Below are 25,402 nucleotides of genomic sequence, written 5' to 3'. Positions count from 1 at the left end.
TTTCCAAATCAGTGTGAATTCAAGAATGTTTAAATTATGTTGTTTTCAGTTTACAGTGTTGGACAAAGTGTGTGTGCGTTTGTGTGAATTCATGAACTTGTAAGCCATGCTGTTTCTTCCCTTTTTCTCTTCTTTAAGGCCTCATATGTCACAAAAGTCACATTTCACAAGTGATACATACATAAAAATACTCTCTTGTTATTACCTAATTGACCATAAAAATCAAGAGAAAAAATAGGAATCCTTTCATCTTGCTTTGGTGGAGCAATGGTGGCCGGAGACTCGGCTTCTATCTCTCTGGAGCAAACTCCAACATGGGCCATTGCCACTTTGTGCTTCGTCATCGTCTCCATTTCTATTATACTTGAGCATATCTTCCAACTTCTTACAAATGTGAGCTCATCTCTTCTACTTAGCTTTCAACACATCATGTCTTGGTAGTAATTAACAAAATAAAAAAATCATGTTGTAAATCACTGCAGTGGCTCAAGGGCCGTCGAGAAACTGCGTTATACGATGCTATGGGGAGGCTTAAATCAGGTCTTCAACCACTTCTTGTATAATGGACTAAACATCTATTTGCTGGATTGTAATTTCTTCTTCTTTGTCTTCATTTTGTTTTTGGTTTTCGCAGAGCTTATGCTTCTAGGTTTCATGTCGCTGTTGCTAGCAGTAACTCAACAGTACATTTCCAAAATTTGTGTGCCCTCTGAGGTGGCGGACACTATGCTCCCATGCCGAAAACAAGTTGTTATAGCCGAGACTCAATCTTTATCGGCTTACACACACTTTGTTGATGGACCGAGTGCTTATGGTTTGATATGGGATGATGCGAAGAAGAAATTCGACAATGATCCAAACTTACAGAAATCAATTCATACTAGGAGATTGGCTGAAGATGTTGGAGATGGAGGTCAAGTTAACAAGACAGATAAGAATGATAATGCTACCGACTCTTGTAGCTCCAAAGTATGTACATATTTTTGTTATAATCGCGCTTTCTTTTCTTGAAACATAATTTGAGAGTGTTTCAGGGAAAGGTTTCATTGGTGACAGAGAAAGGGATTCAACAGCTGCAGCACTTCATCTTTGTGCTTGCAGTTATGCAGATTGTGTATAGTGTCCTCACCCTTGCATTAGGAAGGGCTAAGGTAAAGGTTAATTGTTGCAATACATAAAAAAAAACTTTCTATACATGATGCCTAAGACATTTGTCTCTTATTCGATAGATGAGGCGTTGGAAGGCTTGGGAGAAAGAAACTCAAACAACTGATTACCAGGTTGCTAATGGTATGTTTGGAGTACTTTTCATCAACAAATTTGACTTAACGACTGTTTGGAGCTCTTAAGGAAGTGGTTAGGAAGTTGACTTTGTTAGTAATATGTTTAACTTACTGTCAATTTTTTACCATGTAAAGTTCCAAGTAAAGGATGCATAAAGTTGTCCGGACCTTTTGGTTTGGTTTAAACTTCTCTGATCTCGATTTTGTGTAGAGGCAGATGCGATAATGCCAAAAATGTAAATTGAGATTTTTTAAGTACTGCATTGACACTTGATTTCCTCGTAACAAGATGAATATTTGTTTCATGTGATGCAGATCCAAATAGATTTAGACTCACGAGACAGACTACATTTGGCAGACGCCATTCAAATTGCACAGACACGTCGATTCAGCTGTGGATAGTAAGTATTTCTGCTGGAATATATATGGTTACCTAAATTTGTTATTATTCCTAACTGTATGTATGTATGTATGATCTTCTGGAACAGAAATGTTTTTTCAGGCAGTTCTTCCATTCAGTGGCGAAAGTCGATTACTTCACCATAAGACATGGCTTTATCATGGTAATGAGAGTGTGAAAGAGAGTATACACATGTGTAGCACAATTCTTATTATTGGGAATTTGCAGGCTCATTTCTCCTCCAGCCAAAGTAACTTCGATTTTCAGAAGTATATAGAGCGTTCTCTCGATGAAGATTTCACAGTTATGGTCAGCATCAGGTTCTTATTTATCTCAACCACACTGCATTTCCATCTCATAAGAAAAATAATAAAAGAAATCTGAGTTCCAGTTCATCTTATATGTGTTTTGCAGCCCTATGATGTGGTTTTTAGTTGTCATCTTCATGCTTCTCGATGTTCGTGGTGAATCCCACAACCGGTTCTCCCTGTTTAATTATCTATAACTTTTCCTTGTATCTATAACTTGAAATTTACTTTTTAATCAGGTTGGCATTCATATCTTTGGATATCATATGTTCCATTATTGGTAGGTTTGTGATTGAAATAATATGAGATACAAATTAGACACTAATATTTACAAAATTTGGGATGTGAAGATAGTCCTAACACTGGGCACTAAACTGGAGGTTATCGTTACAAAAATGGCCGTACAACTCAGAGACAAGAACAACGTCATCATAGGCGTGCCACTTGTGAAACCCAACGACGAACATTTCTGGTTTAAGAGGCCGAGGCTTGTGTTGAGCCTGTTGCACCTAACACTTTTTGTGGTACATATTCATCTTCATCTACTCTCTCAAATTTCTGCAAAGCTAGTTGTAATTAAACAAACATGGTTGTTGCAGAATGCATTTGAGCTGGCCTTCTTCATTTGGGTCACGGTAAGAAAGCATTTCATCACAATCCATCTTTCCAAACTCAACCAGATATATTTTTTTATATTTTTGGTTTTGTGTGTCAACAGATACAATTCGGGTTTAGTTCTTGCTACCACGAGCACACAGTGATTATAGCAACTAGAATAGTGTTGGCGTAAGCATTTACATATCTTAGCTTCATCCCATTCTTGAATCATCACTAAGTTTTATGGAATGGATGGTGCTGCAGAGTTGCTGTGCAAGTTATTTGCAGCTACATTACTCTGCCCCTTTATGCTCTGGTGACACAGGTTTTTGATCACCAACATATGAAGTTGCATAAATGAATATCTTGATGGGGAAAATGGAGCTAATATGTGGCTGGTTTTGGTGACAGATGGGTTCCGAGTTCAGAGGTAAGGTGATCGGGAAAAGAACTGCGCTAGTTCTAAAGCAATGGCATGCTCAAGTAAGGGGTAAAAGGAAGCAGCAGCAGCAGCAACGTAGTGACATGATGCAATCCTCGCCTCCTATTATGTCGACAGGTCCTACCGATCTCAACCATACTCCAGATTCAGAGCTGACTGTGGGTAATAGTGTATCGAGGATCGATGAAATCACAGAGGAGCAAGATGAGGAGAGATCATCTTAGGCTCAAGCCAACATCTTATCTTATGTGTTTTTCATGCATTATTGTTACTTATTTGATTATGAGTGTAATAGTTTTACTTGAAGTGTTTTTTATTATGTAAATCAATAGTGTTTCAGAGTGAGTAGTACGGAATATATGAAGAAACATTTTAAGTATTAGGCTCACACAGACACAACTGCATCAGCCATACACCAATATTAATTCATCTCCATCGATTATAGTAAGATTTTATTTTTATCTTTGGTTTAGTATTATTCTTTAGTTGTATATGCATTGTACAATATGTAAGTGTGGAAACTGGAAACTGGAAACTGGAAACTGCAAAGTTATCAAGTTTTGTTTGATTACGTCCTCTTTAATTCAGCTTCTTTAATGCATCATTAATGGGATTTTAGTCTTCTCTTAGGGGCCACTTTTCTTTATATCTTACTCATCTATGAAACCCCACAAACTTTCTTTTCATGAGTGATCAATTATTCATTTAATTATTTTTAAATTATTCTATATATTTTAATTGAATTAAATACTGAATGAAACTAAAAATAAAAAATTCTGTAAATAATTAAATGAATTAAATTTTTTTTTTTGTATTTTAACGATTTTTTTAAAAATTTTAGTTGCATTTAATATTTAATTCAATAAAAAAATATTTAATATGGACTACTAATATACTTTGGTTTATAAAATTAAATAAAGGACAAAAACCATATAACAAAATTTATTTCTTCTCGTAACACTAAATCCATTTCAAATTTCTCACAATAGTATGCACTTCCAACCGTTATATTATTAATATCGAATGATAGATTATTAAGATAGTACTAATCTTTATTGGGAAACAACTGTGAAATTGTTTGTTTGATGAAATTACGAAAATTACTTCAATTTGAGTCCGTCTGCACTCTACACGGGCACGGCCAACGGTTTTTTTTTTGTCCAGCTCTAACACTTTATTGCTTAATGCCTCAAACCCTTTGCACCACTAAAACCCCAAGAAAAATAGGAGGGACAACAAATTATTTATGATCAATAAAGTTGTAGTGTAAGTGAGTTAACGATTCATCTATAACACACTTTCGCTTTTCTTTCTATTATTTATTTATAAAGTATAAAAATCTTTAGTTTATACGTATATAAAGTATAAACATCTTTAGCCTTTTGAGATCTCTCATTTTTTCCATTTCTTCCCAGAGAAGGGACTGCCCATTGTAAACTTATAGGTGGTGTGCCCTTATACCAACTCTAATGCTACATTAAAACTAAATGGAATATACAATTAGATTCAATGTTACTCTAAAATTAAATTCATTTAAGGGTTTTGAGTAAAAAATACCTATTTTTAGGATTATTCTACAAGAAATTCATATCATTTTTTCAAATTTTGTGAGTAAATAAGGATAATGGATAGAGAATATTCTTTTAATTTGAATTTAGTGTAAATAATTAGAGTAAAATCACTATTTGGTGTGACATTTATATTAAAACGAGTTTTAATGGTCAGAATGACCCAAAGTTGTAACAGAGTTTAAAACATACTTAATACTTTTGAGTTTTACCTTTCCCACCTGAGCAAGGTGGAGTAGTGAAGGTTGAATATGTTGCTTCAACAACTAATTAATGCTACTAATGAACCAACCATGGCATCTTTTAATCTATTATTACAACTCCCCTCCACAAATTATTCCACTTAACACTGATTTTGGGCCACTGCGCATGGCCAAGGAATCAACACTTGCTAATGATTACCATTTTCCATTACCATTGTTTTTCTTAATTTTATTTTTCCATATTTACCCTCTTGAGATTATTTGTAAGTAAGCCAATTTTTAATGGAAGTGCCCGCCGCCTTCGTACTTAAATTCACGTGCATTCGAGTGAAGTCTTGAAAGCTAATCATGCAAAACTCTTCACTTTTAAATAGAGAGATTTAATTTAGGGATTAAATAAATTTTGATCTCTATAATTATCAATTAACAAGATAATTCATCAATTGATATGTCGATCCTTTTAGTCAAATGTCTATAACGTCCATGACAACTATTATCACGTAGAAGCTTAAATTAATTGCAAGGATATTAAACTAATGGTGTTTTAGTTCAACAAATTGACATGTGCATCTTTTATTAATTTAAGATTAGCTTTTTTGTGTTATAGCAAAAGTATCTTTTCATTTCGATAATTTTAAATTTATAGTGCATAATATGAATAACTAAACTGCTTAAAATAAATAATATAATAAGATTATAATACAAGAATAGTACAAAGGGTCGGATAGTTATTCGCTACCCGAGGCCCCCCTTGTGCATTATTATGATCACCTAATTCGAATATAAATATATTTCTTAGAAGCAAAATTCATTGAGTTTCTTCTTCGATTACGCTAAGTTGGAAATCATCTAGTGCCTAGTTGGGCATCGGTGACCCACAAATAATGCCCATAATTCAACTGTCAACTCATCAGCCAGCTTGTCTTTTTTTTTAGTACTCCCTCCGTCCCGCACTACTCGCATCTTTCCTTTTGGGCATGGAGATTAAGGAATGAGTGATAGACAAAGTCAACAATTACGGCTGTAGGTATAAATTGTTACTAAAAATGAAAAAGGTGCAAATAACTTGGGACGCCCAGAAAAAAAATAAGTGCAAGTAGTGCGGGACGGAGGGAGTATTATCTTTATGAACAGTTTAATTAATCCCAGCTAATTAATACTATAACTTTATTATTGAGTTCATTTAGTCAGAGTAAAGAGACTAGTGATGTAGCTTAGTCCTAGGGGGGAACTTTTACTTTAGCATAGGAAATTGAGTTTAATGTAATCAAAATTGATGAAATTTGTCAGTAAATATGGATTAATTTCCAGTGGATCTTTTCTACTCCATTATAAGTAGAATGAAATTAAAAAATCAAGATTTGTATGAATAAAAAAGAGCTATAGTGGATAGAATTGGTGGAGCATGCAGCTAAATTGTAAGCGTGGTGTGAAGTGGCCGAAAGGTCAATTTATTGGGGCTAAGTGGATCAGCCTCTTAAATCCCACCTAATTGCTTCTGTGTGCCCCTCCCTATATATACATACAATACACCCTAATTATAAGAAGTGTGTAATCCCTTCATTTCTGTGTATACCCCAAAAAAATAAAAAAAAAGATGGCTAGTTTTGCTTCAGCTTTCATCATTCTGTTAATACCGTTGCTCCTCCAATTTCCTTCTGGTAACTTGGTTTTCTCCTTTTTATTACCACTTGCACACATTTAATGAGTATAGGAGTATTATTAATATACCTTTAAATATGTGTATAATGAAGTTAGTTATAGTAGTAGTAATATATAGCAATAGGTAAGTAATAATATATTATATGTGTGTGAATACATATTTGAAGGAGAAAGTGAGATACAGAGCAATTACTACTGGGAGAGTTGCCCGAGAGCAGAAGAGATCATAAAGGAACAAGTGACCGCCCTTTATCACAAGCACGGAAACACTGCCATTTCCTGGATCCGAAATCTCTTCCACGACTGCGTTGTTAAGGTCTCTTCTCTTCTACTATACACACACACACACACACTATAGTCATTTCCACTAATGTAAACTGTGATTGATCATATAAGTACTTACATAACAAAACACAGTCATGCGATGCATCCCTGCTATTGGAGAGTGCTAATGGCGTGGAATCGGAGAAGGCTACATCAAGGAGCTTCGGGATGAGAAATTTCAAGTATATCCAAACAATCAAACATGCTCTCGAGAAGGAGTGCCCCTCCACCGTCTCTTGTGCTGATATCGTTGCTCTCTCAGCAAGAGACGGAGCAGTCATGGTATTTCATAATCATCTTCATCTTTTCTATTTATATTAATTAATTAATTAATATGAATTTGGTGGATGAAGTTGGGAGGGCCATATATAGAGATGAAGACCGGCAGAAAAGACAGCAAGATAAGCTATGCCGCACAAGTTGAGAGCTCCATCCCCAATCACAACGACACCGTTTCAGCAGTCCTTTCCACTTTCCAAGCCATCGGCATTGATACCCAAGGAACTGTTGCTCTATTAGGTACAATTACTACTATTTGTTCATTGTTATAACTGTCAACATAGCAGTTAGCAATTTAAGAGACCTAACACACAACTCTTTTAATTAAACAGGGGCGCACTCAGTGGGGCGAGTCCACTGCATCAACCTGGTGCAGAGGCTGTACCCGACGGTTGACCCGACCCTGGACCCGGACTACGCGGAGTATCTGAAAAAGAGATGCCCATCCCCGAACCCGGATCCGAACGCGGTGCTGTACTCAAGAAACGACCGGGAAACGCCGATGGTGCTGGACAACATGTACTACAACAACATACTGAAGCACAAGGGGCTGTTGGTGGTGGATCAGCACTTGGTTTCGGATCCGAATACTTACCCTTTCGTCCAAAAGATGGCTGCGGACAACGGATACTTCCACGATCAGTTCGCCAAGGCTCTCCTCATCTTGTCAGAGAACAATCCTCTGACTGGGGATGAAGGAGAGATTAGAAAGGATTGTCGATTTGTCAACATAAATTGATGTGTATTGCCTGAATCAATGGCCTTCTCTTCTGCTTATCAACAACCAAATATATCTGTAATAATATATTTCTCCTCTTGGATCCTTTTCATTTTGGGGAAATTATGGAAATTATTATGAATGATTAGGGGAGTGGGTAATTAAGAAAATATACCAATAACTCCTTAATTATTCTTGAGTCTTTCACAAACTTTTTCACAAACTAGTTACAAAATATACCAATAACTCCTTAATTTATTATTTATATTTATAAATTAACATAAAGAGAAAATGTTATGTACTATATGAGAAAAATGAAAATATTATACTCCATTAAGGAGTAGTACAGTTTATTTTGTGTTATGATCTATACTCATTATGGAATAGTATTATTCCCTCCTTCCACTAATAATGGTTCTATTTTGTTATTTTTGTCCGTCCATTAATAAATGTCTCATTTGTTTTTTTATTAGTTTTAGTAAAGACTACTTATTCTATTTTTTTTAATTTTTCGTTATATTTCTTAACATTTGTGTGAAGTTAAACTGAGCCTCTTATTGATGAATGAAGGTGATAGTGCTGCTGTCCTGAGAGCTCATTCTATTACTAATCGTCTAATTCTTTCTCTCATTACCAATCTCTCTTACGTAATGACAAAAAAATACTCATACTTCACATATATTAATCATGAGCCCCCAATATTAAAATATGGCACCGTTTCTAAAAAAATTGTCTTTGCTCTCCTCTTCTAATTATTTTGTAGTTACCCACAATCAAACATTTAAATTGTATATTTTGAACGGCAGAATCATAGATCAATCATCTATGACATAATCTGATTAATTAATTAGACTGGGATAGGTAGTATCGTGGTCATTATTAGTTAATCAACCGTAACCTGCTCCACTGATGGATAATAGCATTGTATATACAAATATAAAATAAACTACATACTTCCTTCGTTTCCAAAAATAGGAATTTTAAAAAGGCATAGATTTAAATGTGTAAAATTAGTAAAATAAAAGAGGAGATAGAAAAAAGATAGATAAAGTCAGATAAAAGAGTAGAAGAAATAGTGAAATTGGTGTTAGTGTATTGCATGATTCATTTCCCAAAATGGAGAATTTCTATCGGAAAAACGGATAAAAAGAAAATAAGTTATGGAGTATTCTTTCAGGAAACGGATGGATTTGTGTATATAAACGGAGTAACGGACAGCTATTATCGAGTGTTCAGTCACATGCATCAGCTGCACACCGGTTTAAACGACTTCTCCCTTTTCCAGTCTTCATTTATTTTATTATTGAATAGAATAATAGACGGATTACAATTTATTTTCAAATGCTGGTATGTGGAATTTGATTCCACATACGAATAAAAAAGATATTCTAAATTATGGACACATTGGGCAGAGATTAACATAATCTAACTCTGTTGCAACTTGCATGCCTACAACAGACCTGACGTTTTCAATAAAAGAAAATTTGCTCAATCTTTTTAGCAACTACTACTACTACTCTACTTTTGAATTGTCACTCAATCTCTTATTACTAGTTTATCAAATTATTCTGTACTGATACTTCAAAATATATTATTAATGAATCCCATTATTTTATTAATGATTTTCTATGATTTACAACATGGAAATTTTTATAACATAAAGTGATTCCTTAAAGCTTTCAAGTCAAAATGATACTTACTAGTATTTCTTCAGTGAACGCATATCTTATTTGAGTATTTTAGATTTTTAACTTTGAGAGATTAAATTGCTCCGCGCGACTCTATTTCGAGTTACAATATTTTCAGTATGATATCAATTATATTTATCGATATGTGTCGATCTCTGATAAATTTTTCTACTCAAAATCAAACTTCGAATTCTACAATATGCTTTAGATTTTTGTGACATGCAACAGTATTGCAAAATGGCCTCACCCCCCGGCAAAATTAGATAACCTTTAGGGCGTGTTTGCAATACCATTTATGCATAGTAGCCTAAAATAAAGATCATTTACATTTGATATAATAGTAAAAAAATACACTAAGTTTGGTCAATTCAGATTTTTACCATAAATTTTAAATATGATGAAAAGATACACCAATTTTTAACTTATACTCACTCAATAAATATCTCATATAATACATTTCTTTATTTGAACGGATTCCAACTAATGTTTAATTTCATTTTTATTATTTCTGATAAATGGGTCTCATTTTTACTTATAATTATCATAAAACTAATATATACTTCCTCCTTCTCATAAAAATACAAAAGCTTCAATTCGGCCGAAATTTAATCATGGGAAATTTATGTAAAAATTAAAAATTGGTGTAATTTTTATCACATTTAAAGTTAGTAGTCAAAACTTTGCCAAAGTTACTGTATGTTTTATATACTCCTTTTGTCCCTTTTAAAGCATAATATTTATTTTTAATACTCCCTTCGTCCTCTAATTATTGTCCACTTTGATTCCGGCACGAGTTTTAAGAAATATAAAGGAAAGTGAGTTGAAAAAGTTAATAGAATACAAGTCTCACTTTTATATATTAGTTTTTATAATAAAATGTGAGTGAGTTGAGTTAGTGTAATGTATGGTCTACTTATTATTTATAGTAAAAAGTGAAATTAGACAACTAATGATGGGTGGATGAAAATGATAAATGTGGATAATTAATGAGGGACGAAGGGAGGAAGTACAATTTTATGTATCACTATTCTTTTGTAAGTTACATAAATACAGAACAAATGGATGGAGGAAAAATTAGATATGATATTTTAAAAAGTGATTGATTATAATAATTAAAACAAAAAAATAATTTTATTTGGGATAAATAAAAAAATATAATTATCTAGTTGAAACGGTGGAAATAATTAATAAATATTGAATCACATTACGAAAGCATTTCCATGAGATAATTGCTTAAAGAAAGGAAATAGAAAAATAATTCTGACAGCGAGAATAAAATTGCAAACGTCGGCAACTGCAAAACCACTTTCCAATTTCCATCTTGCCAAAAAAATAATTAGCTTTATACGGTGTTTTTTTATGACAACCGACCGACCTCAGGAAATATTACCGTTGAGACAGATACGTGGCATCCACATGTCCCGTTGCATCCCTCCTTGGATTCCCTTTACTCTTCTCTGTTCCTCCACACCACACCCTCTTCATCACTCTGTCTCTGCCTCACCTCTGTTCCATCGTTTACCTCTCTCTCTCTCTCTCTCTCTCTTACAAATCGGAGAAACAAACATTCCCTCCCTCATTCTCTCATGGAACATTCTCGAAATTAGACGATGGTGTCATTTTCCGGCGGAATTTCTCATTGTTTATTAATCACAGCCTTTTTTGCTTCATTCTCCTTTTTCTCCCCCAATGTGGCGACTGACTTCGACTTCGGAACGCTGACGCTGTCCAGCATGAAGCTCCTCGGCGACGCCCACTTCAGCAACGGGAGCGTGAGGCTCACCCGCGACGTCACCGTTCCCTACTCTGGCACCGGCAGGGTCCTGTACTCGAAGCCGGTCAGTTTCCGGCGCCCCGGGATTCAGTCCACGGCTAGCTTCTCCACATTCTTCTCTTTCTCCGTCACCAACCTGAACCCCTCCTCCATCGGCGGCGGCCTGGCCTTCGTCCTCTCGCCGAGCGACGAGTTCGTCGGCGACGCCGGCGGGTTTCTGGGGCTGATGGAGGCGGAGGGCGCCCCGAAAGGCGTGGTGGCGATTGAGTTCGACACGATGATGGACGTCGAGTTCAAAGACATCAATGGGAATCATGTGGGTTTGGATCTGAACTCCATGGTTTCCACCAGAGTTAGGGATTTGGGGATTGTTGGAGTGGAATTGAAAAGCGGCGACCTGGTCAACTCGTGGGTCGATTACTCCGGGCCAACTCGGAGCCTCAAGGTCTACGTGTCGTATTCCAATTTGAAGCCCAAGGAGCCATTTTTGTCCGCCGCCGTCGATCTCGGCGAGTATATCTCCGACGATTTCATGTTTGTCGGCTTCTCCGGGTCGACTCAGGGGAGCACCGAAGTCCACAGCATTGAGTGGTGGAGCTTCACCTCGTCGTTTGAAGAAACTACATCTCCGCCGCCGCCGCCGACTTCGAGTTTAATGAACCCGGCGGCGGAGACAGTCAATCCGCCACCGCCTTCCTCTGCCGCTCCTCCGCCTCAGGTGGAGGAAACGACGTCGGGAGGAAAATGCCACAACCAGCTGTGCAGAAGTGGGCCCGGGGCGGTGGTGGGGGTAGTGACCGCCGGCGCATTTGCACTAGGATTCTGCGTTCTGGCGCTAATTTGGCTTCACAACAACAAATTCGAAAGGCGTAAAAAGCCTGACATCGTGGCCTCGGATGTGATCAAGACTCCCAAGGAATTCAGGTACAAGGAGCTGAGCGTCGCCACGAAGGGTTTCGATTCGAATCGAGTAATCGGGCACGGCGCATTCGGGACCGTATACAAGGGAGTACTCCCGAGCACCGGAGACGTAGTGGCGGTAAAGAGGTGCACCAACGCGGGGCAGGGGAAAACAGAGTTTATATCAGAGCTTTCGATAATCGGAAGCCTAAGGCACAGGAATCTGGTGAAGCTTCAGGGATGGTGCCACGACAAGGGCGAGAGCCTACTCGTTTACGACCTCATGTCGAACGGAAGCCTCGATAAGGCGCTGTTCGAGTCGAGGATGCCCCTGCCGTGGCCGCACCGCCGCAAAATTCTCCTCGGCGTGGCGTCCGCTCTTTCCTACCTGCATCAGGAATGCGAGAGCCAGGTGATCCATAGAGACATCAAGAGCAGCAACATTATGTTAGACGACGGTTTCAACGCGAGATTAGGCGATTTCGGATTGGCGAGGCAGATCGAGCACGACAAATCCCCCGATGCCACGGTGGCGGCAGGGACAATGGGCTACTTGGCTCCGGAGTATCTTCTGACGGGGCGCGCCACGGATAAGACGGACGTGTTTAGCTACGGGGCAGTGGTGCTGGAGGTGGCGTGCGGGAGGCGGCCGATCGAGAAGGATGTGACGAGTAGGAATCTGGTGGAATGGGTGTGGGGATTGCATAGGGATGGGAACTTGATGATGGCGGCGGATAGGAGGCTCGGGAATGAGTTTGATGAGTCGGAGATGAGGAAGGTGATGATGATCGGGCTGGCGTGCTCACATCCGGACCCGATGGCGCGGCCGGTGATGAGGGCGGTGGTGCAAATGCTGGTGGGGGAGGCTGAGATTCCGGTAGTGCCTACGACTAGGCCTACATTGAGCTTCAGCACTTCGGACCTCCTCTTGACGCTGCAAGATAGCGTTTCAGATATGATCGCGCTGTCGACGTCCTCCTCCGAAATCAGCTTCTCCGGCGACGGTGCTCTTGACTTGGTCTAGTGTAGCGTAGTCATGTTCTTTTATTGCTTTTGATTTCCATAATTTATTCATTCATTTATTACAGTGTATGTAAGTTTAATACTTTCAGCCACCAAGCTTTAATTGTTATCTTTTTTGGTTATCTTTTGGTTATCTTTTTTGTTCTTTTTTTGGTTTGGGAAGTAGCTTTCTCTTATCAATGATGTATATTCTACTACTCCCACCGTCCCACGATACTTTGATACGTTTTTTTTTTCGGCACGGAATTTAAGAAAGTTGTGTTTAGTGCGTTGAATAAAGTAAGATGAGTGAGATAGAAGAAAGTAAAAAAAAAAGAATAAAGTAGATGGGATTAGATGTTTTATTTTTAGCTAAAAAAGAAATGACTCAAGCAACTTCAGACAATCTAAAATGCAATATGACTCAAGTAACCTGGGACGGAGTGAGTACTATTTTGGCTTTTCTACGTTATTCTCTCTCTACATTACCCTTTCTCCACTTTAATTATTTATTATAATTTTTATAAAACGACTGCAGAAAAGGAAAATGACTCTATTATTATGAAATGTATTAAAATGACAAAATGACTCTACTAATACTTTCTCTATTCTGCAGTATTGGAGGCGTTTCTTTTCAACAGACGATTTAAAAAAAATTGTGTTAAGTGGGTTAAGTAAAAGGAAGAATAAACTAGGAAATGAAAAAGGTAGATAGATGATAGAGAATAAAGTAAGAGAGAATAAAATAAGAGAGAATAAAATAAGTGAGAAGAAATGTGTTGACTTTAATTAAAAAATGAAATGACTCTACTACCATGAAACGTACCGAAAATGATAAAATTATTCCACTACTATGAAACAGATGAAGTATATTTTATTAGTGTTTTACACGTTAAAAATAATTTATTTATATTCTCTTACTTTATTCTCCCTATTACTTTATTTTTTTCGCTTAACTTAATAAATATTATCTTAAATTCAATGCCAAAATAGAAATTAAGCATTTATAGCCGGACATAGTTCATAATACATTTTATGTCAAATAAAAAAATCAACACATACGCTTAATTAACCAATAACTATAACCGAAGGTCAACAAATAATCACAAATTCTTATAACATTCTCAACAATTACAAAACCAATTAGAGCTAATCAAACTGACATAGTATATATATTCATTCAAAACAAATGCTAGGATGGATTATGATTGATGATATCTATTGTTTCAAACGGAAGGAAAGAGTATTTCGTTAATATGGTAAGTATAGTCAATTATTTATGGTAAGAATCAAAATAAATTTCCGTGTTACGAAACCCAATGCATAGCTTTGGACCGAGGCAGCACTTCCTAAGGCTGGCAAAATATACCGTAATACCGAAATACCGCACTTATCGTACCGAAAAAATACCGAAAATACCGAATTTGCGGTATACCGCAAGTTGCGGTACGGTATGATACCGTACCGATATCTATCGGTACGGTAAAGGTATAGATTTTCCTATACCGCGGTATACCGCAATATGTCTTTACTATTGGGGGTGGTGCTGTCTCGTGGAAATCCACAAAACAGACATGTATAGCCTGATCCACTATGGAATCTGAATTCATAGCTTTAGATAAAGCCGCGGAAGAAGCCGAATGGCTTAAAAACTTCCTTGAAGATATTCCATGATGGTCAAAGCCCATGCCTCCAGTGTTAATTCACTGTGACCAAGCCGCTATTGGGAAGGCAAAGAGTGGCTTGTACAATGGTAAGTCTCGACACATTCGTCGACGACATAATACCGTGAGACATTTGATCACAACAGGGGTGATTACAATTGACTACGTGAAGTCATTGGATAATCTAGCGGATCTGCTAACCAAAGGGTTAAATCGTGATCAAATGAATAAATTGCTAGAGGGAATGTGTTTGAAATCCACAAACTAAAGAATTGTCATAGTTGTAACCCAACCATAATGACTGGAGATCCCAAGAACTTAGTTCAATGGGAAAACTAAGCTATGAGAGTTCGTGTGAAACACTCATCTATATCTATTCCCTAGAGAGCAATAGAGTGTTGTAAAACTTGCCTAGTGGTGAGGTTAAGTCTATGACTTTTAATGATTCCTAAAGGATCTCGTTGAGATGAAGTTCTCAAGGATACCGAGTATGGCAAGATACTTAACGAGGAATCACCTATGTAAGCGTGAAGTGGGGCCGCTTCAAACAATACACTTATGAACCCAAAGTGGTGTCCAAGGCCTGAAATGGTCACAAAACGTGAGAACGGATGAGATTGAGGTGTTTAAGTGTTAACATCATTGTCTCGGTGCACGCCGTTGAGGAATAGTTCAAAGCATCGCGCTACTAGTCCGCCTGTGTATCCGATGGTGTTGACTATGTGAGAAATAATATATTAAAGTTGGTCACAATAAAGCTAGAAATGAGCCATGTGAAAAGACTAAGGGATTAATTAACTAGGTGTTAAGTATCCTACATCGGGGATGATAAACTTCTTTGATAAAATATTTAATCAGATGAATTATCATGTGTAATAATTATCGTGGAATAAGACGGGTGACAGAGCCCACACGCGCGCACACGCGCGCGCCGCCCCCGCCAGCCCGCGACCCGTTCACCGTGCACCGTGACCCGGGTGCCTGATGCCTTGGATCTTGGCAATTGGTCTTTGGGTGGTCTTTGGGCTGTTCTTTGGAGCTGGTCGTTGAGCGTGGTTCGAGCCTCGCTTGTTCTTTTTAGACCACCCCAAACTCCACGCTATCCCCGACGGGTACTGGTCCACGTTATGGTCCCGCTGGATCCCGACGCACAACGGGAGACAAAAGGTCCCCGCTGGACCCGGACGCATAATGAGAGACAAAAGGTCCCCGATGAACCCCCGACGGTCCATGGTGTATCCCGTCGTGTAGCATGTTCAGGTGCGTCGTGTCTCTTCAGCTCCCACTGGCTAGTGCACCAGTCAATAACCCCCGGCGGTTACAGTCAAGCCATCATGACACACATAATGGTTGTTGACTCCATCAATGCCCTGCAGGTGGACTTGGTCTATAAATAGGCATGCATCCATTGCATTCTACACAGAACATACACAAGCATCTTGCATACACGCTCTCTTCCTCTCTGCATAATCTTCCCGTCGAAGTTCTGCCCCCGCCTTACTCCTGTTCGCCGGAGCTCTGCTGCTAGCGGTGCTGCTACTTCAGAGACGAAGCTGTTTTATCTTTGGGGACGACACGTCAAATCGAGAGCACTACCGGGGCGTATCTCGTCTGGCGGAAAGAGGACTCCTCGACTCGGCTTACCACTTTCCACAAGTTTTCCGTGTAATTTTGTTCAGTTATTTTCCGTGTAATTTCCTTATTTTATTTTCCATTGTAATTTCGCCCGACAAGATTTGTATATTTCATTTCCACAACAAAAAGAACATCAAAAACATTTTTGAGAAAAATAAAAAAAGAAGGTATGTCGACATGAACAAAGAATATATGCATTGATCTAAAATATGCACTTTCCACAAGTTTTCCGTGTAATTTTGTTCAGTTATTTTCCGTGTAATTTCCTTATTTTATTTTCCATTGTAATTTCGTCCGACAAGATTTGTATATTTCATTTCCACAACAAAAAGAACATCAAAAACATTTTTGAGAAAAATAAAAAAAGAAGGTATGTCGACATGAACAAAGAATATATGCATTGATCTAAAATATGTTGGTCATTAAATTTCAATGACAAATCTCATCTATTATCTTGAGGCATCACATGGGCAGGGTAGGCTGGATATTTGAACGTAGAAAGTAGGGCCATCTCATGACTAATTAAAACTCCATTAATTCAAAATGTTCAATAATGTTAGTAGGTACAGTATGAAATATGAATGCAACGCAGACATTTAGATTATGCTCCTGACAAATAACTCTTGCAAGCTTATTTTACAGTTGTATTAATTTATTATTTTTCAATTCAAGCTGTGTTCTGATAATTGATTTAACCATCCGCAATGGGCGGACGATGGCACGCCCGAATACGCGCATCGTCCGCGCCATTCATCGTCCGCCCCCACTGTGGGTGTGTGGAATAGGTCGCGGACGATAGTCGAGGCCTATGCTTCGGGCGCGACTTAAACCGCGGACGATGGCCATCGTCCGCGCCATCGTCCGCCCCATTGTGAAGGCCGCGGACGATGGCACGCGGTTTCGTTTTTTTATATAAATCTTGTTTCTCATTCAGTTGTGCATACGAACATATCGACTATCTCTCAACATATTCTCTCTCAACATCCAATGAAAATGAATCCCGGCGAAGACACCAATAGTTCTTGTTCGTCTGATTCCGGTCGTTCGATTGACGAAGCATTAGATGCAGCCGTTGAAGAGGCCATGGCGGCATGCTATTCGCAAATGCAGCACGAGAAGGCGGCGGCTGCAGCGGCGGCTGAGCAAGTCCATCGTCCTATTCGACCTAGGACGTATGTCCGACGCAACCACGAGGAAGCTCACAGGCGTTTGGTTGAAGACTATTTTGCCGATCAACCACGTTGGGGCCCGACTGTTTTCCGCCGCCGGTTTCGAATGTCGAGGTACCTTTTTCTCAGCATTGTTCGTACATTGTCTTCACGTGAAGAATACTTCACGTTTCAGGAGGACGCCATCGGGAAACCCGGCCTTACACCATTGCAAAAGTGCACGACTGCTATTCGTCAGTTGGCATACGGCACCACGGCGGACCTTTTTGACGAGTACCTCTACTGTGGGGAGACTACAGGCCGCGAGTGTCTGAAGTACTTTTGTCGGGGGATAGTAGAGGCCAATGGCGACACATATTTGCGCAAGCCGACTGCCACTAATTGCCAGGGTTTGATGCAGATGCACGAGACGGTGCACGGGTTTCCTGGGATGCTCGGAAGCATCGACTGTATGCACTGGCAGTGGAAGAACTGTCCGAGGGCGTGGAGAGGCCAATTCACAAGTGGATACAAGGGCAGCCACCCGACGATGATACTCGAAGCCGTCGCTGACTATCGGCTTTGGATCTGGCATGCTTACTTCGGCGTAGCCGGGTCGAACAACGACATCAACGTCCTCAACTCGTCCACTCTCTTCACCAACCAATGTAACGGCAACGGCCCGGCCATAGAGTTTACTGCCAACAGACGCCAATACCATATGGGGTGGGGTACTACTTGGCCGACGGCATCTACCCACGGTGGCCAGTTTTCCTAAAGACAGTCAGCTGCCCGATTGGTGAGAAGAGGGTTTTATTTGCGCAAAAGCAAGAGGCGGCGCAGAAGGATGTAGAGCGGGCATTTGGGGTGCTCCAATCACGGTGGGCAATTGTGAAAGGGCCGGCTCATTTCTGGTACAAGGAAGTCATCGTCGATGTCATATATGCGTGCATAATCATGCACAATATGATAGTCGAGAGTGAAGGCGGAAGCATCACTGATTGGAATGACGACGACCGTGCATCTAGCTCTGTCGGCAAATCGACCGAGACACCCGATAGAGGGTTACCGTTAGGTTTCGATGAGGTTTTATCTAGGCAGGCCTCAATGCGCAACCAACAGGAGCATGCGCAGCTCATGAGCGACATGATTGAAGAAGTGTGGGCTCGTAACCGCCGTCGCTGAGTTTGCGTTTTTTATTATTTCGCATTGTAATGTATTAATTTTTATTAAATGAATGAAGTTTTTAAAATTCGTATTTTAAATGTATTTTAGTTTTTTTTTAATTCATATGTATTTTGTAAATATTACAAAATTGATGATGTGGCGCGCCATAGAGCGCTCCTTAGGGCGCCCACTGCAGGTGGAGAAGGAGGAGGATAAAAATGCTGACGTGGCGCGCCATAGGTCGCCCCTTAGGGCGCCCCACTGCTGATGGTCTTAGAGTATCCACCATGAGACGGATGTCCCGGCGGACATCCCGACAGACTTCCCAAAAACACCTCCTGCCACGTTGTAAGGACATCCCACTGCATTGCCACGTCATAAGGACATCCCACTGCACAATGACAGACATCCCCAAGGATATCCCCGACGGACTTCCCACAATAATAAAAATTCACAAATTCACCAAATCAAATAATTTACGGAATTAAAATTTCGACACAAATACGGAGAAAATACAACCACTTTATTTAAAACAAAAAACATACATAACTATTAAAAAAAATAACCTACAACTTCGACAAATGCGACCCGTCTCACTCCTCGTCGTCCCCGCCGCCAGTCCCGTCGTAATTCTCGGGCAGGGGTGGCATCCCCAAATCACACCGCATACTGTCGATGACATCCTTCAGCATAATCTTGTATAAGGGGTCAGTCGCTGAAAGCCACTTCTCCATGGTGATTAAAAGTAAATCATGCTGCTGTATGCGGGCCAGTGCGGGGAGCTCGGGATCGATCTGGGAAGGAGCTGCCGATTGGACCTCGGGTCCGGACCGGCTGGCGCTTCCCCTAGCCATTTGGGGTTGGGGCATCATCGGCGCCATTCCGGGCATCACCCCGGGCATCGGTGCACTTCCACCGGCATTTCCCCCAACTTTAACGGGAAAAGTCGGCGTTTGTGACTCGCTCTTGGCGGGGGAGTCACTATCGAAGTGCTCCATTTATCTTCTGAAGAAATGAAAGTAGAGAGAGAGAAACTCGTTAAAACAAGTGGTGTGAATGAAATGAAGTTCAACGAGCCGTATATATAGAGTTTTAAAAAAAATATGAAAAATCGGGAAGTCCGCCGGGGCGTCTGTCGTGTCAGCGCAATGGCGGACGTCACGACGGACGTCCCCGGAATGCCGCGAAACTCGGGTGTCCGCATCGCACGTCCGCGTCTACCTCCTTGCTGCGTAATGGCGGACGTCCCGCGTGGACGTCTGGCACGCCGGTCGCACGTTCTCCAGAACGGCCGCCGTTGTGGATGCTCTTAGGACCTTATTCGTTGTGTGCATTGTTGCTAGCTGCTTGGTGAATGTTTTACAATATATAGTATTCATGGCCACTTCTGCTGATTGACCTCTCCATCATCAATCAAAATAATCGCAATTGTTTTAGTAAGTTGGTGAGAAAGAGTAACCAATTAAGAAAAACAAAGAAACAATAGCATCTATCTTTTTTAATTAAATCTTTGTGGTATTGAATAGAATATGTTTTTAGAGTAATGACGTTTTTCTTGGATAAGCTCTTGCCAGTGTAATTTTCGGATGGAGGGAGTAGTATATTGGGAATTGAATTAATTTGATCAATCAATAATAATAATCAATTTGAAACACTTAACTAACAATTAAGTAACTAAACATATGTTAGAAATTAGAGTAATGCATAATCGGATTATCTTAATAATACATAAATAATGCATTTGGATTTTCAGCTATTTTTGTGATTCATGAAATGCTAATGAACGAAAACATTTTTAACATATAAAACCCAGTAAAATCACTTGTTCATGGATCAAAGATAGGAATGTGATAAGCTCACACAGCACTGTTACTTAAGATGCAATCATAAGGATTAAGGAGCCAAGATAAGTCAGTATTAGAAACATATAAAGTGTACACTAGAAAAAATTATCACTCCCTGAAGAGTAATGGTCAATTTTAGTCCTAAACATATGACTAAAATAAAAATTTGGTCCAAAACATTCACTTTATGAAAAACATGTCAATAACAAATGAAAATGTCGATGAAGTATTCATTTTTTTACGGTTCAGTCAAAAACCTAACGGTCAACGCTAATTGCACAGTGTCATGACAGTTAGTTTTTTTACGGAACTGTAAAAAGGGACCATTCCGACAAGGATTTCATTGTTATAGACTTGTTTTTCAAAAAAGTGAATGTTTTGGACCAAATTCATATTTTGATCATATGTTTATGACCAAAATTAACATTTACTCTTCCGTGAAACCACAATCCTACATTATACAAGGACATGAAAAGAATCCAACCAGAAAGTATGTTTGTTTTATATATGTTTCAACAAAATGCACATCCACCCGAAAGACGGCTTATACACCGAACAAGTGAATCAAACAACCATCACAATTGTATAAAAGTAGACAGTTACTATGAATGATCATATGACACAGAAAAGCATTTATACTCGACGGCCAATGGTCTGTTCCCCGGGGGGAATCATGACTAGGACGGGTTGGGCATTGAAGCCGGGATGTGGAAGCCTACGACGGATCTCACGCCCCTCCTGGCAAAGAGCGCATGGATGGCAAAAGACATGAGTAGCAAAGTCGCAGGCCGTCTCACATTGCTCTCGTCGAACTTCATCCTCTACTAAGCTTCCACAGCACCCACGTGATCTTGCAAGTGCCTCACTGCTTCCCTGTGGTGCAAGCAATATAAGATCCATAACTCCTCTTGATGTAATTCCACATAAATGAATCATGGCAAGAAAGGATGCTCTCTCTCTCTCAAACACACACACACATACATAAAAGGAAGAAAACAAGATTGGCTGAATGACACAATGGACAGTGTGATACTAAACAAGTATCGCCATGTAATAGCACGAGAAGTTTTTGCAAGGATAAACTTTGCTCTTCGGTAAGTTGTAACAGTCATTATAATTTATAAACTGGTTGCAGGTTGCTCCTGAATCATAACATAGGTTGAAGAGTAGAACATAACTCGATAGCTAACCTCTAGATTAAACTTGCCGCAAATGGCTGTACGGATGGAATAGGAGAACCAAGGGGCAAGACAGTTCCAGCCGAAAATCGTATTCCCCATTAGATACAGGCCAGTGTAAGGCAAGCAGTGATTAGCAAATGTAGCAGGAGATGATCCAAGCCGCTCTACATTGCTTCCGTAGAGCACACAAGGAGCCACACTACCCAATATTATAAATCCATACAGCTCAAATAGGCCAAAAGTGTAATACTATGACAAGAGAGATATATCCAAAGGGGAATCTACTATTCAAGATTGACAATATACATTATTGAGTAATTACCTCTGCATCACAAGCATTTCTCCAATTCTAGATATGAATCAAGCAATATATCTCATACTGTTGAAATCATCATGGGCCTTTGGGACATCTCAAATTCGTAATCAATTTTAGGAAACGATATTAATTAGCCTACTACTTTTATCTATGTTGGCTACAAGCACACAAACCGAATTCAAACAAAATAAACAATGATCACCAAAATTCTCAGCATATAATAAGATACCAATGCGAAAAATTTAGTATAGTAATCTTGTACTAAACAAGAAAACTCACAAACTTCAAGATCGCTACTGCAGAATTGGTCGTTCCTCCCAAGGCAAGAGAAGAGACCAGAATCCCAGTGGGTCCTCTCCATCATGGATTCAGACACGGGTAGACCGTCGGTCGTCCATCCCACCGGGATCGCTGCAGGGAGCGGAGCTCCGACATTCTTGCCGACGGGGACGCCGTATTTCTTCTCATTTGCCATCTCAATTTCTTCTTGATTCGGTAAAAGCGGATTGGATTCATCGGAATTCGCCATTTTCACTAAAACTTGCCACTTAAAAAGTCGCAGAGGATTATGAGAAATGCGAATCAACTATCTCTGATTTCAGCTCCCAACTAACAACCGTTTGTAGTAATTTAATAATATTATTTTATGATTAGCATAGCCACGTGGAATACGTAGACGGGAAGGAATTCGTGATTAATCCTTATTTTATGGAACTCACTAGTTTGATTTTGCAAAAAACCTTGAAAAACAATTGCTTTGACACTGTTAAGAGAAAAAAATCTGCTTAAGACATGTCAATGCTATATCCAACCAATAGTTAACAAGTAGAAATAGATTAATATACAAATTAATTCCACCTCTTACATTCACTTAGTTTGGAAATATAGCCATGATAAAGCCAAGTACTGCAAAAATGAGCCCAATGCCAAACAAAATTTATTATGAGCATATCACCGCTGCCACGTTACGTTATGCATTCTTATTACACCATCCATCCAAATACTAGTAACTTAATTATCAACTTTACCACTTGTACGTATATATTCTCTAGTTCCAGTCACAAGTTACATAATCGTATTGAAATGTTCACATGAATTGACTAATACTATTGACTCGATCTCAAATCATATAGCAAAATGTTAAAATAGGTCTAATCAAATTACTTAAATTGAAAATGTACTCATTTCAAAAAGTTGCAACATGAGGATTCTCTCACTAAACAGTGGAGTATGCCAAATTTGGTTTCTGATATGCAATTAACAATTTTATATATAGTTATTTTTTGAATTAATGAAAAAGAAATTAAGAAGAAAAAAATAGATATAATAGTATTATTTTAATTTTGAAAAAAATACAGTAGTCCTATTATTTTTAATAGACAATCGAGGAAAACTTTTGTAAGATAGAAATTAGAAAGTAACAGTAATTAAAAAGGATGACGAAAGAAGTTTGATGAGCAGAAACCAACAAATTAGTAATGAATTTTGGACAACACTATTATCACCTAACAATTAAACTGGGTTGTGGAAACAACTAGTCTTTCTCCTGTAGTCGCCGGCTCCGATTTACATCTCCTTAGCCGCTGCGCGTCGCCGCCAATTTTCTTCATTTCTTCAACATTTTCAGCTGAATTCTCAGTCTGTTCTAATTCTTTTTCTTCCTCTTCTTCTTTTTCACTATTGCTGCTTGCCGCTAATTCATCCGATTTTTGGACATTCGCGGATCTGCATCTGGTCAACATCAACGCATTTTTTGGCGGGGAATAATTTTCCAGAAATCCCCTTTTATTTTCTGCGGGGCTCTCATAATGTCCATTAATGTTTAGGTTTTCAATATTGGAATCGACCTTATTGGTTTTGCTGTAACCCCACCCGAAAATTGAGCCGCACTTGCAGAGCAACCCGCTTAATGGATTGTTCCCGAAGCAGAGGCTTTTCGAGCGGCGGCGTTTTTTGACGGCTCTCCTGGCCTTGGAGCGGCGGATGCGGACTTGGCCGATGCAGGTTACTTTAGGCGAGGACGGTTCCTCGATATCTGCCGGCGCGCTTCTCCTACCGCGGAGGTAAAATATGGGGCTCGACCGCGACCTGCTTCTGCTCCGGCTCCGGCTGCCCACGTTACTTCGCAGGAACCGCATTAACGGCGGGGGAAACTTCTGCGCCCGGCTAGGGCTATATAATGGCTTCGATATACCTTTCATCTTAAATATGCTACTACAATTCTCTCTATCCTTCTTGTTTCACTTCTACACACATGCGTTGCATTGCGTGTATATATATTTCTGCGTATCTAGTTTGTACGTGTGCGCTGCCTCTGCCTCTGCCTCTGCCTCGTGGGGATTATTGTCTGTCAATATGCGTGTCTCAATATAGTTGAGATTTATGCAACTTTCTTTTTGCATATATATAAGGTCATATTATTTGGAATAAACCAAAAAGAAAATTGGATAACCTTTAATGGGACGGAGGGAGTACAACCATTTCTTTTTGGTTTGTTCTAGTTTAGTCATTTCTTTATTTTGGTAAAAGCTCTATCTTAACTTAACTCTCATTTTACCTTTTTTTTATTTACTCTCTCCTTTTAAATCTTTTTAACATCTCAATTTCTTAATTTATATATCTAAAAAAATATCTTTTACTCTTAATTTCTAGTGTCTCAATTTCTTAATTTTTTAAATCTTTATTTCTTATACAAATAATTCATATCCATTGTTGGCAATCTTTTTCCTCTTTCTCTTTTACTTTATTATTTACAGACTCAATCATTCACTATATAATTTCAACTACTTTTTCTCCTTCTATCTTTTATCAATTACGCATTAAAAGTTGTGTCAACCACAAATGATTTATATCTATAGGAGACGAGGGAGTAATAATTACTTCATTTTAACTTCACTGTAAATAAAATAAAAGGTTGTGACTAGTGCAGTAATTTTGTAATTATTGCATTCAAGGTTGGCGCAATTGCTATGCTTAGGGGTGGGTCGGTACGGTATACCGTACCAACCGTGCCATACCGCATACCGTACCGGAAAGTACGGTATGACAAAATTCAATACCGATACCGTACCGAATTTTCGGTATACCGAAATTCCGGTATACCAGATATTCGGTATGATATTTTTTGATACCGTTACCATACCGTTATTACGGTATACCGTACCGTGTTTCGGTATATCGTTAAAAACGGTATACCGAAACACGGTACGGTATACCGTAATAACGGTATGGTAACGGTAACGGTAACGGTATACCGAAAAATAATTGGTTTCTTGATTTGTTCATTTACTAATTGGTTT

General features: G+C 39.1%; 4 protein-coding genes and 1 pseudogene across 4 annotated transcripts; 3 read left to right on the top strand and 2 right to left on the bottom strand.

Moving 5' to 3' along the window:
- Window positions 1–10: 10 nt before the first annotated feature.
- LOC121795437 lies at window positions 11–3,491 on the top strand (annotated as a pseudogene).
- Window positions 3,492–6,304: 2,813 nt separating this feature from the next.
- On the top strand, window positions 6,305–7,976 carry LOC121795438 (peroxidase 21-like). The gene is made up of 5 exons (XM_042193973.1): window positions 6,305–6,462; window positions 6,631–6,779; window positions 6,881–7,069; window positions 7,141–7,306; window positions 7,399–7,976. The coding sequence occupies exons 1-5, from the start codon at window positions 6,399–6,401 to the stop codon at window positions 7,803–7,805; spliced, it is 975 nt and encodes a 324-aa protein (XP_042049907.1). The 5' UTR covers window positions 6,305–6,398; the 3' UTR covers window positions 7,806–7,976.
- A 2,969-nt stretch (window positions 7,977–10,945) lies between these two features.
- Window positions 10,946–13,365, top strand: LOC121793933 (L-type lectin-domain containing receptor kinase VIII.1-like). The gene has a single exon (XM_042191956.1). The coding sequence runs from the start codon at window positions 11,083–11,085 to the stop codon at window positions 13,168–13,170; it is 2,088 nt and encodes a 695-aa protein (XP_042047890.1). The 5' UTR covers window positions 10,946–11,082; the 3' UTR covers window positions 13,171–13,365.
- A 7,797-nt stretch (window positions 13,366–21,162) lies between these two features.
- LOC121794627 (cell number regulator 8-like) lies at window positions 21,163–22,677 on the bottom strand. Its single transcript, XM_042192876.1, has 3 exons — window positions 22,381–22,677; window positions 21,797–21,997; window positions 21,163–21,479 (listed from the first exon to the last, which is right to left on the bottom strand). The coding sequence occupies exons 1-3, from the start codon at window positions 22,630–22,632 to the stop codon at window positions 21,240–21,242; spliced, it is 693 nt and encodes a 230-aa protein (XP_042048810.1). The 5' UTR covers window positions 22,633–22,677; the 3' UTR covers window positions 21,163–21,239.
- Window positions 22,678–23,477: 800 nt separating this feature from the next.
- On the bottom strand, window positions 23,478–24,309 carry LOC121795526. The gene has a single exon (XM_042194070.1). It carries the CDS (start codon window positions 24,302–24,304, stop codon window positions 23,609–23,611), a length of 696 nt encoding a protein of 231 aa, XP_042050004.1. The 5' UTR covers window positions 24,305–24,309; the 3' UTR covers window positions 23,478–23,608.
- Window positions 24,310–25,402: the final 1,093 nt, after the last annotated feature.

The sequence above is a fragment of the Salvia splendens genome, chromosome 3, assembly GCF_004379255.2.
Source record: "Salvia splendens isolate huo1 chromosome 3, SspV2, whole genome shotgun sequence".
NCBI lineage: Eukaryota > Viridiplantae > Streptophyta > Magnoliopsida > Lamiales > Lamiaceae > Salvia > Salvia splendens.
Note: the sequence above shows the minus strand (reverse complement) of the source record. Positions and strands in the feature narration are given on the sequence as shown.

What these genes read in the sequence shown, in the direction of transcription:
- LOC121794627 (XM_042192876.1), bottom strand. Translation starts at nt 22,632, where the DNA reads ATGGCGAATTCCGATGAATCCAATCCGCTTTTACCGAATCAAGAAGAA. An exon ending in GTAGCGATCTTGAAGTTTGT is followed by an intron (nt 21,998 to 22,380) that starts GAGTTTTCTTGT and finishes TATGGATTTATA; the next exon opens with ATATTGGGTAGTGTGGCTCC. An exon ending in GCGGCAAGTTTAATCTAGAG is followed by an intron (nt 21,480 to 21,796) that starts GTTAGCTATCGA and finishes CTTGCACCACAG; the next exon opens with GGAAGCAGTGAGGCACTTGC.
- LOC121795438 (XM_042193973.1), top strand. Translation starts at nt 6,399, where the DNA reads ATGGCTAGTTTTGCTTCAGCTTTCATCATTCTGTTAATACCGTTGCTC. An exon ending in GCTCCTCCAATTTCCTTCTG is followed by an intron (nt 6,463 to 6,630) that starts GTAACTTGGTTT and finishes ACATATTTGAAG; the next exon opens with GAGAAAGTGAGATACAGAGC. An exon ending in CAAGAGACGGAGCAGTCATG is followed by an intron (nt 7,070 to 7,140) that starts GTATTTCATAAT and finishes TGGTGGATGAAG; the next exon opens with TTGGGAGGGCCATATATAGA.
- LOC121793933 (XM_042191956.1), top strand. Translation starts at nt 11,083, where the DNA reads ATGGTGTCATTTTCCGGCGGAATTTCTCATTGTTTATTAATCACAGCC.
- LOC121795526 (XM_042194070.1), bottom strand. Translation starts at nt 24,304, where the DNA reads ATGAAAGGTATATCGAAGCCATTATATAGCCCTAGCCGGGCGCAGAAG.